Source organism: Ammodytes marinus, assembly GCF_949987685.1.
Source record: "Ammodytes marinus genome assembly, chromosome: 6".
Taxonomy (NCBI): domain Eukaryota; kingdom Metazoa; phylum Chordata; class Actinopteri; order Uranoscopiformes; family Ammodytidae; genus Ammodytes; species Ammodytes marinus.
The window spans coordinates 23,579,100-23,593,124 of NC_137235.1; the positions used below are offsets into that span (position 1 = coordinate 23,579,100).

Below are 14,025 nucleotides of genomic sequence, written 5' to 3' on the forward strand. Positions count from 1 at the left end.
GGGGCTTTAAGAGATAATTATATGGATTATTTGAAAAGGTGAATCTAGCCAAGGACTTATTCCATTAATGTGAGTGACAGCCACAGGGAAATTCAAGAAAAAACTCCAAAGTTTAATTGGATGATAATTGGAGGAATTGTACAGTATTGTCAGACTCTCTGGGTATAGTGCAGCAGAAGGAACCCAATCCATAGAGCTACTGCAGTCAGGCTACTCTCTGAGTGAGTTTATCTCCAGGGCCAGTATACAGTCGTCCAATGTAAAATGATGGCCTTAAAGGGTAGTTCAGTGTTTTTGAAGTGGGGTTATAAGGGGTACTTTCGCATAGTCAGTCTGTTACACACTAACTATGTTCAAGTATAGCATACAACCCCACTTCAAAAATGCCGAACTATCCCTTTTAGTTAATTCAAATGATAAAAGACACATATAGCATATCTATTATGTAAGCACATGACACAATGTTGACTAAAAGTAAAACGGTTCTGTCCCCCCACTCTTGGCAATGAGTTCTGAGGTGTTTCTTTATACACATGCCAGGGGAGTTGACAAGCCAATACAAATGAACGTATTGAATGTACACTTGTCCAATGCCGTATATAGAGATTAGTGTATCCCGACAATTCATCATGGTCTACTGTGCCACATCAGTCTATGGTTAAGCTACACACTTCTAAAATAATTTCCCATTTGGCAATATTGAACAAACCTGAAGAAGAAAATCCTTGATCACTGCATGTTAAATAATGAAATCCTAACGCAAGTCTACCATATGATCATAATTATGGGCCCATATATTATCGTACGGTATAAACCTGTCCTTTTATACATTGAAAAGTATGTAGCGCTGGATATAAAGGTGAACATATGCTATTATAATGAGAGAGTGGCGAGTGGCCTCTGAGAGATGCACTAAACCATGCTGAATGGTGTGATGCCGACCTGACACATAATCTTTGGAGGTTTGGCTGATTCAGTGCTCGGGGGGGTTGGGAGGGAGCCCTTTTTGGTAGAAAACGCTTCGGCCCTTATATTAGAACCTTTTATATACTATCTATGATTAGAACACTCAGGAGTTGTCGGCATAAATGTTAGAGTCACAGATTTGAGATTTGTCTGTGAGTTTATTTTAGCACTTAACTCTGCTTTTGTAAATAATGTCTTGACTCATAAGCCAAAGATTAGAGTTGGGAGTAGCATGTCATATACTCATTCATATTATTCCGTGGTGTTTTTCATTTCAGTTCAGTTTCAGTTTACCACTGGCTGAAAGTTTGATTGGACTAGAAATATTCCCAACTCAGAAGAGGCCTTGTGAGTTATTTATGAAGCTTCCTACACACAATTATCAGCAAGTGGTAGACAGTCTCATGTCAAGTGTGAATGAAATCATCATTCTGAGATGTCTTGTGGCTCATCATAGTGCAGCAATTACCATGTGTAGTCAAGACCCAACTGGCCGATCTACATATATGTGCATAATTTGATGCTGGTATTTTCTCCCTCCGGTATCAATAAGAATAAGCCAGTATTGAATGTGTGGAGTGGTTTTAAGATGCTATTTTATGTGAGCTATTCGGTGACAAACCCGGGGAGTAGTAGTATCTTTTTAATCATGTTTAATCAGTGAAATTACTGTACGTGAGGTCGGTTCGAGCACCAAGGTGTAATAAACCCGAATCACAGCTGGGAAGGAGCCAAATCATCGCTCGGACAGTTGAACTAGAATTGTAAGAATTGCTTAAGGCTTTATCTGCAATTGAGTCTTTCTCTATTAGTGTTTCCTAATATTAGATACCACACACATGCGACATCTCAATCTCGTTACCATCTCTCCAACTACTGGATCAAGTTTAAACATCTGAGTTCATCAAGGCAATAGGATCACAGGGTGTGTCATGCAGGGGGGATTCAAATGAACATGCATTAAAAATCCAATGCCATATCCAGTAAATTTGGGTTGAATTTCAATGAATGTAATGTGTTTCTGTTTCCAGGCCCTTCTATATTATTAAGTGCCAAGTCAGGTGAATCGCAGCTGTTTCCTGGTCGTTATCGCAGCTCAGATGTTGACGTGATTGCTGAAAACGTGTAATTACGATAACTCCAATATGACACGAAGGCCTCATTAAAAACACATGTGTTTTCCCTATTAAGCCCAGTCAGTATGTCTGCTATAAAAAAAAACAGGAGATATAATGACTAATACCCATTTTGCTATGCACAACATTTAACGAAGTATGAAGATATGACAGTGTAAACTGGGGGAAATGTGATGTGTGGATAGTGGTCGTCAGAACCAAATAATAGGGAAATAAATGCGAGAGACCCAAGGGGACTGAAGTGGTAGCTTATATAGAAGCTCAAAGCACTGGGTAGCCTACTGAGTGAACATTCACCTGGAAGAGAGCAAGAACAACTAAAGGGGGGAGGGCAAATCTCTGAATTCACGCTCACCTCACTGCTGTGACTCACATTCTGGGAGCGCATGTAGGGAAAAGTTCATTTTCCTATTGGATTCCAGCTGGGATCCAGCAAGTGGGTGTAAAATGGTGGCCCTACAAAACAATTTCAATAAGTGTGTAATATAGGTATTGTGGCGTCATCTAATGTGAAATTTGTTAGAGATTTCAATGCTCCATCTCTACCCCTCAGTTTCAGAGAATATACAGAGGCGTGAGTGGCCTTCAAGGGCAAGAATGTGGTTCCTAAAGATGGCATCATCCACCACTTCCTAAAATCTTTCCGCAATATCAGAGACGAGGTGAAGTTGTCTTTAGTTATTTATTCTACAGTAGGCTACTTTTTCTTTGTCTTCCGACAAGCGCATTTCTGGTATACGTCCATAATGGCACATAAAAATGCAAAATGCTGTTAAGTTTTTCCTTTCTCTGCCACTATAGTTCCAAACATGGCGGCGCAACATGGCAGCCTCCAAGTCTGTTCTGAAAGAAGTAAATTCCCTTTACACACTGCACCTTTTAAAGGTGCCCCAGGAAAAAGGCTCTAGGCTTGGGCCCTCCATCAAGGGACGCAGAATTCCTTGCTAAGCCCCTGTTGGGATCACAGTCGATGTTTGGGATCAGCGTGTCTGTCAAGATCCCCCGAGGCTCAATAACGGGCCTATACACTGTCGTTCTGTTCCCGGTAATGATGATGGTATTGAACACTGCACATTTCGACATTTGCAGGTAGCCTATTTGGTGTAGCCTATTTGTCAGAACCCCTCCTGGGAAAGATGAGTACGGACGGTATGGCTATAATTTATCACGCAGAGAGACGAACAGACCGAGAGCCCGTATAACAGAAGCCTGGAGCATCATCAGTCTGTCGCTGGGTTTCACCACACGGTGGCCCTGTGTGCCTCTCCTTCTCCTCGCTCCTCTTCGGCTGTGCCACCGTAAAGCTCCAGCCTCCCTCCCACCCTCCACACCACCTCCCTCCTCCTCCCCTCTCTCTCTCTCTCTCTACTTCCACTCCTCCTCGCTGCTGCTGCTGCCGTCGCGCTGCTGCAGACTGTGAGAGGCACAGACGGTCCGGTCCTCCAGCATCAGCTCCGTGTGTGTGTGTGTGTGAGTGTGTGTGTGTGCAGCAGCAGGCAGCCCCCACGCTGGTGGTGCGAAGGAGAAGAAGATGGTCGGCGGCTCGTGCGCTCGCCGGTTGGCGCGCCGGTCTCGGTCGGCGCTGATCGCAGCCCTCACGGTGCTCCTGGTGCAGACGCTCATCGTGTGGAACTTCAGCAGCCTGGACTCCGGAGAGGAACGGGCGGGGGGGAACGGAGGGAGCAGCGTGCGGGAGAAGAGGGACCGGGTCAGCGCCAACAAAGCCGCTGGCAGCGACTATATGCAGCAGCGGCAGCAGCATCATCTTCCTCCGCCTGCGCTGCCCGGGAAGGGGACGTCTCGCCACATACAGCAGCCGGTAAGACAGAGAGAGGCATTGCTGACGATCTATTCATATAAAGGCTGTATCCTACGCTAAACAAAACATAGAAAGAGAGAGAGAGAGAGAGAGAGGCTGTCTCGCCGGTGATGGAGCCCGAAGCGGTTGGCAGGCAGGCAGGTAAAAACATCTCCAGATTGCGCTTTTTTAAAGGGGAGACTAGGCTATGTCACGGCTGCGGCCTCAAAATTAATGAATGTTTGATTGTTGTGGATGCCTCAGTCGCATGTCTGAAGCAAGACAGATGCAAAGCGAGCGCCCCTGTATGTTTACTCCGCCGATGCTGCCAGAAGAGCATCCTCCTCAGCTGACAACGGGAGGAAGGCTACATCATCATAGCGCCGTTTGAATGAGCGCATGCACTCCATCCTCCCAGCCCCAGAGTCTGCATGGTTTTAGAAATGCCACAGCTGCGAGTAGCCTATACACGTGAACTAAGTGTGTTAGTAGCCTAGTTCACACCAGGGCATAAAAGATAGCATGGCAGGGCAAATCCTTTTCATAAGATGATGACAGTGGCAGCACGAATGAGCAGAGTCACCGACGACAGGGGTTGTAGAGCTTCTTATACCTGTCACGGTCCATTTGGTGTTTGAAGTCAAATACAGTATAGCTGCCTGCCTGCATGCCTCAGCAGCAGCACAGACTGAGTCTGAGCAAGGCCAAAATTGTAACATAACCTCATTTGCCAGAGTTGTTTTTTGATGAGTGCACAAAGATTAGAGAGCCCTGTGTTGTTAGTGGAAGCAGACAGTTTTATTGGTAGTGGCAACACAAGATGCAAAGGTCAGGGGAAGATGATATTGTAGTGGTGCCAAGGCAAACATGCATAATGGACATCTTGCACAGCAAATTAATTCATTAAGTCAAAGATAGCCTGTGGGAGGAGTGTGTGTAGAGAAGCAGACAGACACCCTGCTCTATTCGCTTAGAGTGGAAGAAGAACTGGTTCAGTCCCCCCCCCCCCAAAAAAAAAAGAATCCAAATGTTATTTGTACACTGCTGACTGCTCCCTTCGTGCCCCCTGGGGCTGCACATGAGCAGGTTGTTGTTGTGTATTTGCGTACACAGTGCTTCAGCATGGCATGTGATTCATTTTCACAACCTGATGTCTGGAATTAAATACTCAAAAAAGAAAAGAAGTCTATGTATGAGCGTCTCTCTCTCTCTCTCTCTCTCTCTCTCTCTCTCTCTCTCTCTCTCTCTCTCTCTCTCATGGTTTCTCAAGCAGTTAGGCTGCCCTCAAGAAATTGGACGCAGTTGTTGCTGGCAGGCAGTTTTGGTGTGTGTGTAGCGTTCCCCTCACAAAGCTGCCATCCGTTCAAGTAGGCTACAGCCTGCTCTTCAATTCAGCCACCACGCATGCAACCAGTTGATAAGCAGCCCTTGATGTAGCATGATACACTGTGGCCTCCGCGCTCTGTCACTCACTCGGAGCCGTGCACTGTATCATCTGTCTCTCCTCTGCAGATTTCACCGTGACTCACACACACTCACTTTGTCTGGTGCGACTGTTTGTCCCATCTCCATCCATCTCCACAATTACGAAGTCATGCTGAGCAAGGGCAGGTTGCACTGGGTAGTTTATTTTGGGGACAGTTGGAGAATCCCCCTATTGCAATATCACTGTAACATCCCTGTAATAGCCCTGCAAGGGCCCTCAAAGTGCATCTGTACCCTACTTCTTTTTTCTTTTTTTTGGGGGGCATTTTTATGCTTTTATTGATAGTGTAGAGACAGAGTTGAAATGGGGCAGAGAGGGGAGTGACATGCAGAGAGCGCCCGCGGGCTGGAATCGAACCCGAGTCCGCTGCTGGCCGAGGCCCATGGGGGGGACGCCCTACCAACTGAGCTAAGGGCGCCCCTACCCTACTTCTTGTTCTTCTTGTACTTCTTTTCCATTGTAACACTTGTTGTTATTTGTCGTATATGAAAATGGCTGCGGTATTCGTGGGGCCGTACAGTTAGTCATGCGCTGACATAACAAACTGTGGCTCAGATGTGTGTCAGAAACTACTCACACTGGCTCGACGGTGTTTTGTCTAAATGTGTTTCACTATTTAAAACACACACACACACACATACATACACACACACACACACACAGTGGCTATGCACCCGTGACCTTTCTAAAAGTAGGGACATTCACCCCACTTGCCTCAGGGCACTTCACACACAGCCTGCTTGCCAGTCTGTATACCAGCCGCCTGCTGCCTGCCTGTGCCTGCCTGCCTGTCAGAATGCCGACCTTCTCCCTCTATACAGTTATGTGGCCCCTGGACTCCTGAGGTTAGACTGGTCGCCCTTGGCCACATGCATTCCCCTCAACTGGTTAGTCACTGCATTTTCCTTCTGTCTCCCTTCGTACGTGTGTGTGTGAGTTAGAGAGAGTTAGAGTGTGTGTGTGTGTGTGTGTGTGTGTGTGTGTGTGTGTGTGTGGGGGGGGGGGGGGGGTGTGTGTGTGTGTGTGTGTGTGTGTGTGTGCGTGTGTGCATGTGTGTGTGTGTGTTTGTGTGGGTGTATGAGTGTGGCTTGGCAAGGCAAGGCATGGCAAGGCAGAGTTGTCCAGCCTTGAGGGTGACGCATATGCGCCGCCAACTGATGCTATATGAGGCTCCACGCCTGAGAGAGACAAGAGGAGAGAGCAGCACTCACTTTGATCCAGAATAGAATGAGCCAGAAGCAACAGTATATGACAAAAGCAGAATTTCTTTTCTCTCTGTGTGATAACTTGTGTCGGATGGAAACACTATGCATAGCTGAGCTGTGGATGTGTCATCCCCAGCCGGCAGCCGCTACACACTTGTCATTAGTGGTGGTCTCCCGTCGTGCCTCTTGAGGGAGAGGAGATGGGCTGAGAGAGAGAGAGAGAGAGAGAGAGAGAGAATGTGTATTGTTTTTCTTCCCTGGACAGACAGCACAAGCACAGCGTGTTGTTCACATCTCCGCCGCCTTGTGTGTTATCTGAAATATGATCGCACAAAATGATATGAGCGCTGCTGTGGGCTTTTAAGTCTTTTGCACACGCACGGTGGCAAGCTTGTTTTGGATCCTCCACCCCACCCATCACAAACATCTACCCTTATTAATTAGCCTGTCTTGTCTAGTTTAGTGCGGAGCGATAGCATTGCAATTATTATTAATAGGTGCTTATTTAGGTGTTTCCCCGGTGATGGATGTGAAAGGAACTGCTAATGAAACCAGGCCACCTTTCCTACAGGAGCTACTGAGTGAAAGATATTTGAAAGGCTTCCAGCTCCAATTTTTCACATGTGGTTCAGTCAGCGTTTTCCTCCCATCTGCCGTGGTCCAGTCATAGACAGTCATGATCCCTGTTGGCCCAGCGGTGGTCCGGCTCACACAGACCGTAAAGAGTTTCTCTATTAGTCACGGTATTACACTTAACATTACCTCTGATCTACATGTTTTCCATTGCGCTTTGCAAGTTTTTCCTAATGGTTTTCCTGTGGCAAAAGTGGCATTACGAACCATCTAAAAATGCACATTTTAGGGTATACCTCCATCCCCCCGACAGTGTTTCATATTATGGTGAAGTATTTTTACGATACAATCTCGGGGAAATGTCATTTAAGGAAGCAAAATAGTGGAAGAACATCTCAAACTTGCGTTCCATCAGCTCTATGGGGGTTCCAAATTGTGGCAATAAATAGCCCCGTTATTACTGTTAATTATGTAACTTTAAATAACGCGTCTTTTACTCATATAGTATAGGGGCCACTTACACTAAGTGCAATCCGTCTATGGGGGCGGTTTTCTCTGGATTTAATGAGGAAAAATGAGCTCTTAGATGTTGAACATTAACTTGGTAAACACTGCAATCACGCTGGGATTATCGTTTAAACTGCAAGCATGTGCAGTATAAGTAACAATGGGCCGTGTACATGTGTTTTGCATTTTGGGAGCTTTGCTGAAATCTGGTGTTGCTACCATGCTATTCTCCAGCCACTGCAACCACAATGTGATTCATCCCACTGTGTCTACCATCACAGTGCTGACTCACACACACACACACACACATACACGCATGCACACACACACACACACACACACACACACACACACACACACACACACACACACACACACACACACACACGCACACAAATACAAGCAAAAACCCCAAATTATTCTTTTATGTAGATGCGGGGAAGCAGCTCCACACAAACACGCCCACATACATATATTTAGTTACATGCACATACTCACTCATACACAAAATATGAGTCCTGTATTTCTACTTTCCTTCTCTTGTTCCGGAAAATGTACAACAAAGGTTGTGATGAGGGGGCGTAACAGTCATTGCTAATGCAAACCTATGAGATGCAAGGTGTCACACTTTTCAAATTCACACTTTGTATTAGAGTATGTGTTACTTCTTTCGCAAATGTATCCACGTTCACGGTGAAGAACGAGTTTTAGTGCTTAACATTCAGGCTACAGGATAACATCTCAATGGGATGTTCTCTCCTACTTTAGGGAGACGTTTAGGCTGTTGTTGTTCACTTTGCTAATGTAAAATTGAGTAAACATAGCAATCAGACAATCAATATTTTCGGAGAAGTTTTGCGAGAAAGCGTGTGGATAAAGGCAAGGGAGCTAGTTGTCTAAAATTCACGTTATGCAACTCCCTGACAGTAACGTTAGCTCAACAAGTGGAGTGGAAAAGAAGCAACGTCAATTTAAAAAAAATCAGTTCATGATAAGGCTTTGTTAGATGCAGTGAAACTTCCATTTGAACAGTGTGCGTTCATTCTTATTAACTCAAATGGTGTTGTTTGAGTGACACCTCTAACGCAAAAGTCAAGAAAACACAATCTGTTACGATGGTCCCTGTGACATGGCCGAGAGACTTGACAGACTACAGGTTGTTAACCGACCAATAATCTATCTTGTAGTAGTTTAGTCCCTCGAGGAAACATTACAAAGACAGGGTTGCTGTTGCCAGAGCTCCACAAAACGTTCCTACGTTTCATAGTTCAACCTTGCAGCACCAAGTACTTAATTGTTCTTAAGCTTCAGCATGTGTGTTTAGAAAGTTCTGTGCTCCTATTGGTCAACACCCCGGACATGACAGAACCCAATGTGGGTAGGTAAACTAAAAATGATGGTCATCTTAATCTCTAGACATTGCAAGGTGTCACCTATTATGTCACACGTCACGTGATAGAACAATGGATTGTAGCGCCCTAACGTTCATGACATGACCGAATCAGGGGCTATAATCTGTCTGATGTCTTGTAGTCTGACCCTGGCACATTATGCTCTGTATATTACAGATGAGTAACATGCAAGTGTGCAATATTGTGTGGAATTACATTTTTCTCAGGGCTAGCCTTCTCATTTCTTAATTTCCCGACCCTCTTTTCATTCACTATGTAACTATTTTCCCACTTCATATTCAGTTCTTTCTCACACTGATTTCCTGGCAAGAGTAGTTTGTTCCAGTAGCATTTCATTTACCGCAGTCAGTGCTGGGTTTTTGTATCATAGCAAAGCCACTTTAGCAGTCCGTAATTGGAAGGTAAATTGGCACTCCTCGGAAAGTAAATCGTCTTGGAGTGTGAGCTTTTCTGCCTTAAACAGGCTTTTGAGCAGACGTAATTATACAGTCCGGAGACATCCACAAAATGAGGCACTGGCTGTGTGATTTAACATATCAAAATATCCCAATCATCACACCAATAAAGTGTTACTCGGTAAAAGCTGTAATGAGGAGAAAAGTAGAGTACAGCCTGCCCACTGTCGGCCCATCCATCTGTCATTGTGATGTGGCACGTAGCTAGCTTGGTTTTCAAGTGTAGTTCATTTTGGGGGAGAGGCGGGAACGTATGAAGATCTGAGGGAAGACGTTTGCACCTCAGACTTGAAAGAGATGCATCGGAAAAACCCCAGACACTTTGATGTCCAAGTGCAATTTGTATACACCGAAACACTCCTTCAAAATCGGCATCGGAAGAACATTCTATTATCAGTATCGTTTTTTATCATTATGCGTTAAAACTCGTGTTATTTCACCCGACTGATCCTACCGATGTATGTGAAATATCAGCAGTGTCAGTGTGGAATCCTAAAACTTCAGACCATGTATAGTTTGTGCACGGAATGCTTGGGTATCCATGGCAGCCCAAACATCACCGACGCAGACACTTCCCTGTGAAACACTCCTTCTAGCACAGGTGCTGAATGTACCGCATGCCTCTTCACTGTGGTCTCTATGTAATCTGTTAGCAGCAGCCTCCCCTCTCTCTCTCTCTCTCTCTCTCTCTCTCTCTCTCTCTCTCTCTCTCTCTCTCTCCTGTCCTCTTTGCTGACTGTGTGTAAAGGAGGAATAGCCATTTAACTATTCAACAAGTGTCGGGATGTTAGAAAATACTACACATACACTGGGGAGCAGGGAACACTGCGGGCTACTCGCACAGCCCCGCCAATTATGTTATGACTCTTGCTTAGGAGATGAGAGTAGAGTGTGTCCCCATTATCATATTATGTTTAATAGGGCAAATGGAAATCTGCATCATCAAGTTAACAGCAAAGTGTGCAAGTGTGTTGAGACTTTAACTTTAGCATAATTTGTAATGTATTCTCCATGGAAATGCCTTGAAGGTTTACAGTGATAGGTGGAGTAGCTTGCAGTCTTAAAGAGGAAGACGTCTGGTGTTGTTCGAAATTGCAGTACAAGAACATTTCTTGTTCGATTATAGACTAGGTTAAATGCCATTTTTAATATTTTTAAGTAAGAGCATGGGAAAACTTTCTATGTCTCGATTCAAAGCTTGTCATAATCGATTAATCATTTATATAATTTACAAAAACAGATATTATTTTGTATCTTCTTCTAAATCTGAGGATTTTGATGCTTTTCTCATCTTTAAATGACTGTAAATAAATATGTTGGTTTTTTTTTACTCCGTCGATCTGACAAAACAAGCAGCTTGAAGATATGACTTTGCGCTTTGGGAAATTCACACACGCATTTGACTGAATTCTCTGAAGACTTATTGAAGAAAATGCAGCTTTATTATTTGAAACCTAGATGGGTGACAAACTAAACCAAACATCAACATAAAGGGTTGATGAAGGGAAAGATGTTGGTCCACAACGTACCTCCTGAACAGCTTCAGGGCTCTGTGTGATAGAATTTCCAAGTCTCTTTCTCTGGTACTCTACTAAACATACAGTACCAACCAAAAGATATCCCCTCACTTGGTGTTTCGATGACAGTGGTGACAAGCGTCGTCTAACATGATCGTCATAATTATCCCATATGTTTCCAGTTGGGTTGAGGTCTTTCTTCAATGTGTCACCTGTCTGCCTGTATGTTTGAAAGCCCAAACCCCTTTACTTTAACATGTATGTGAGAAAAATGTTACATATGCCATTTCTGAAAGGGGGAACAATCCTTGCTGTGTCTTTGACACTACGCAGATGTAATGTGCATGTCTTTAAGGGGCTTAACAGACACAGCTTTCCTTTTCCCCTTTGTGAGACTGTGTGTGTGTGTCTGCCATGTCTGTGTGTGCTTAGTGCTCAGCTTGATACCTTTGTTCGCCTCATCTGTAAAACTGCAAAATCAAAGATCATAACTGCTGTTGTTCGTCTCTCTTTCCTGTCAGACAAACCTCACCATTACTACCAATTAGAGTTGCAATCGTTGTCAACTGTCCCTCCACACACCCACACACACACACCCACCCACACACACACACACACACACACACACACACACACACACACCCACACACACACACACACACACACACACACACACACACACACACACACACACACACACACACACACACACACACACACACACATACACACACACCACAACGACTCCAGCCCGGCCGTCTCCCCTGCCCCCGCCAATCTTCCCCTCATCCCTCCCATCATCCTCCGCTGCCGTTACAGATGGTTTCATTCCCTAACACATTAATAACGCATCATCCAGATGAATGAAGCTATATAATACCTAGCGTTGCCAATAATCCCATAGGTAAGAGGCTTAGCAGACGGCCCTGAGAGAGAGAGAGAGAGAGAGACATAGAGAGAGACTGGAAGATGCGGCTGGTTGGTGGCTGAGGAGGGGGGCTATCCATGTTTGTATTAAGCTCAGAGCTAAAACGTTGCACACAAACACACACACACGAACACACACAGGTTTGGACCAGACCATCACCATATGGACGGGTCATTAGGGCAATCACTGGATTCCCTTGCTGTTTAGAAAAGGACAGGGTTATCCCTTTAAATAGATCCTCTGTATTTTTTTATTTTTAAAGAGACCGGCGCCAACTGCTGTAAGGCACTGTACTTGAATTACATAATTGGAATGCATCATCATCACATTGAAGTCCTGGATAAGGGTTAGCGGTTTAAAGAAGGACCCTGTTGTAAATACGTTTCAGTGGTTTTGGGTTTTATTTGGATTATTGCAGACTGAAACGTTGATCTTTCTCAGATTGGGGAACATACTGGTTCTGGAATTCAACCGTCACCATTTGGACAGTTTCAGATAGGATGGGGTACTGAAATGTTTGAGTAAAGTTCTCACTACAAAAAAATGTGTAAAACGAAATAGCTTGGGACAACTAAGACTCAGAGTAGCCTACCGCATGATCGGCTTGTTATTCTTAAACCCATGCACACAGCATGGGTCTCAGGGCCTAATCTGAACTGGGGAAAAAACTGCATTTGAACTTGGAAAACTTCAATCAGGTGCTTATTATGAGTTAACCGTTCCTATAAACCCCAAATTTGAAAACATTAGAGAAAAGTACTGATTATTTGAACAGATTTCTATATCTTTGTTTTGAGCATTAACTTACTTTTTCTTTTAAGACTATAAGAAAATAAGTTGTTACTAAACTTTATCTTTGATTGGTGCTTATCCGTCACAACTGTTCAATGTTATCAAGAAATGTTCAATAGAGAACCTATGTTGTCCACATGGTCATTTTATTAGATTTTTTAAGTCTGAGGAAATGCAAAACAAGCATCTTTACCAACCAACAAGTAGGACTTTAGTTGCATTTTGGGAAATGTAGGATCCAACTTTTTTGGAATTTCGACCCCATACACGAGGGACTTCTCATGTTACCTCGATTTGGACAGATTTGGAACTGCTATTCTAAAATGTTGGATACATCTCTTTAAGGTTATAAACCCAATTGTCAGTTGTTTTAAGATCATGAGCAAACGGTTTATTTGAATGAATACGCTTTCAAGTTGTTGGGCTTGATTTTTAATTAAGCTCTAACAACTGATTTAATAACCAAATTTGTTCAACGAATGCATTTACTCATTCTGTATCATTGATTATGTTTTCATACGGAGACTTTTGCGGAGGATCCTGTGTTTTTTCCTGTAATGGAACACGAGTGCATTACTCTCCTAATGGTGTTAGCTAGCAGGGAGGTGTGACATGATGTAGGAGTGCATCCCGGCTAGGTTGTTGTTGCTGCTTTTTCAGCCTTGATCACGTACATTGTGCGCTGTTAAGTATCTATAGGATCTATAGTATAGCCCACTGCAGCACTCATCACAAATAGACTTCTGTGAGGGGATCATTAGACAGTGGGGAGTGTGTTTGTCACTCAACTATAATGGTCGCATCACAGTGAAAAGCACTTGACAGCTCCGTCGTCCTAGTCGTTGTTGGGTGGAAGCATACTGCAGATTGCCCACTTCTCTGAAATCGCTGCGGTCTCATGACGCACGACACGCAACATGCAGAAGAACCACATGTTAACACCCAAATGCACATGAACATGCTAATCACACCCACGCAGACCTGATGACTCTGAGCAATGAGCCCCTGCCTTGCTATCTCCTCCTCAACACACCATACACTAATCCCCACATATTGTGTTATTCTAATCAGAAGGGGGTGGGGGTGAGAGAAAGAGAGAAAAGAGTATGTGGTAGTGTGGTGTGGAGGACACAGGGGTATGACATGTTGGCAGGGTAAAGATTGGGGGAAGATCTGGGCCTGTCAGGGAAACGCTTTTGTCCTTTCAAGTCCCGTGGAGCAAGAGGAGAGCAACTGACATATACATGGGG

At 44.3% G+C, this 14,025-nt stretch overlaps 1 protein-coding gene across 1 annotated transcript in view; it reads left to right on the forward strand.

Annotated features, from left to right (window-relative positions):
* Positions 1-3,535: 3,535 nt before the first annotated feature.
* The window catches only part of xylt1 (xylosyltransferase I), a 74,603-nt gene continuing 64,113 nt past the window's right edge, over positions 3,536-14,025 (forward strand). Inside the window, exon 1 of the mRNA XM_080029347.1 lies at positions 3,536-3,921. Coding sequence (XP_079885473.1) covers positions 3,634-3,921 — 288 coding nt within the window. The 5' untranslated portion in view covers positions 3,536-3,633. The remainder of the gene's footprint in view (positions 3,922-14,025) is intronic.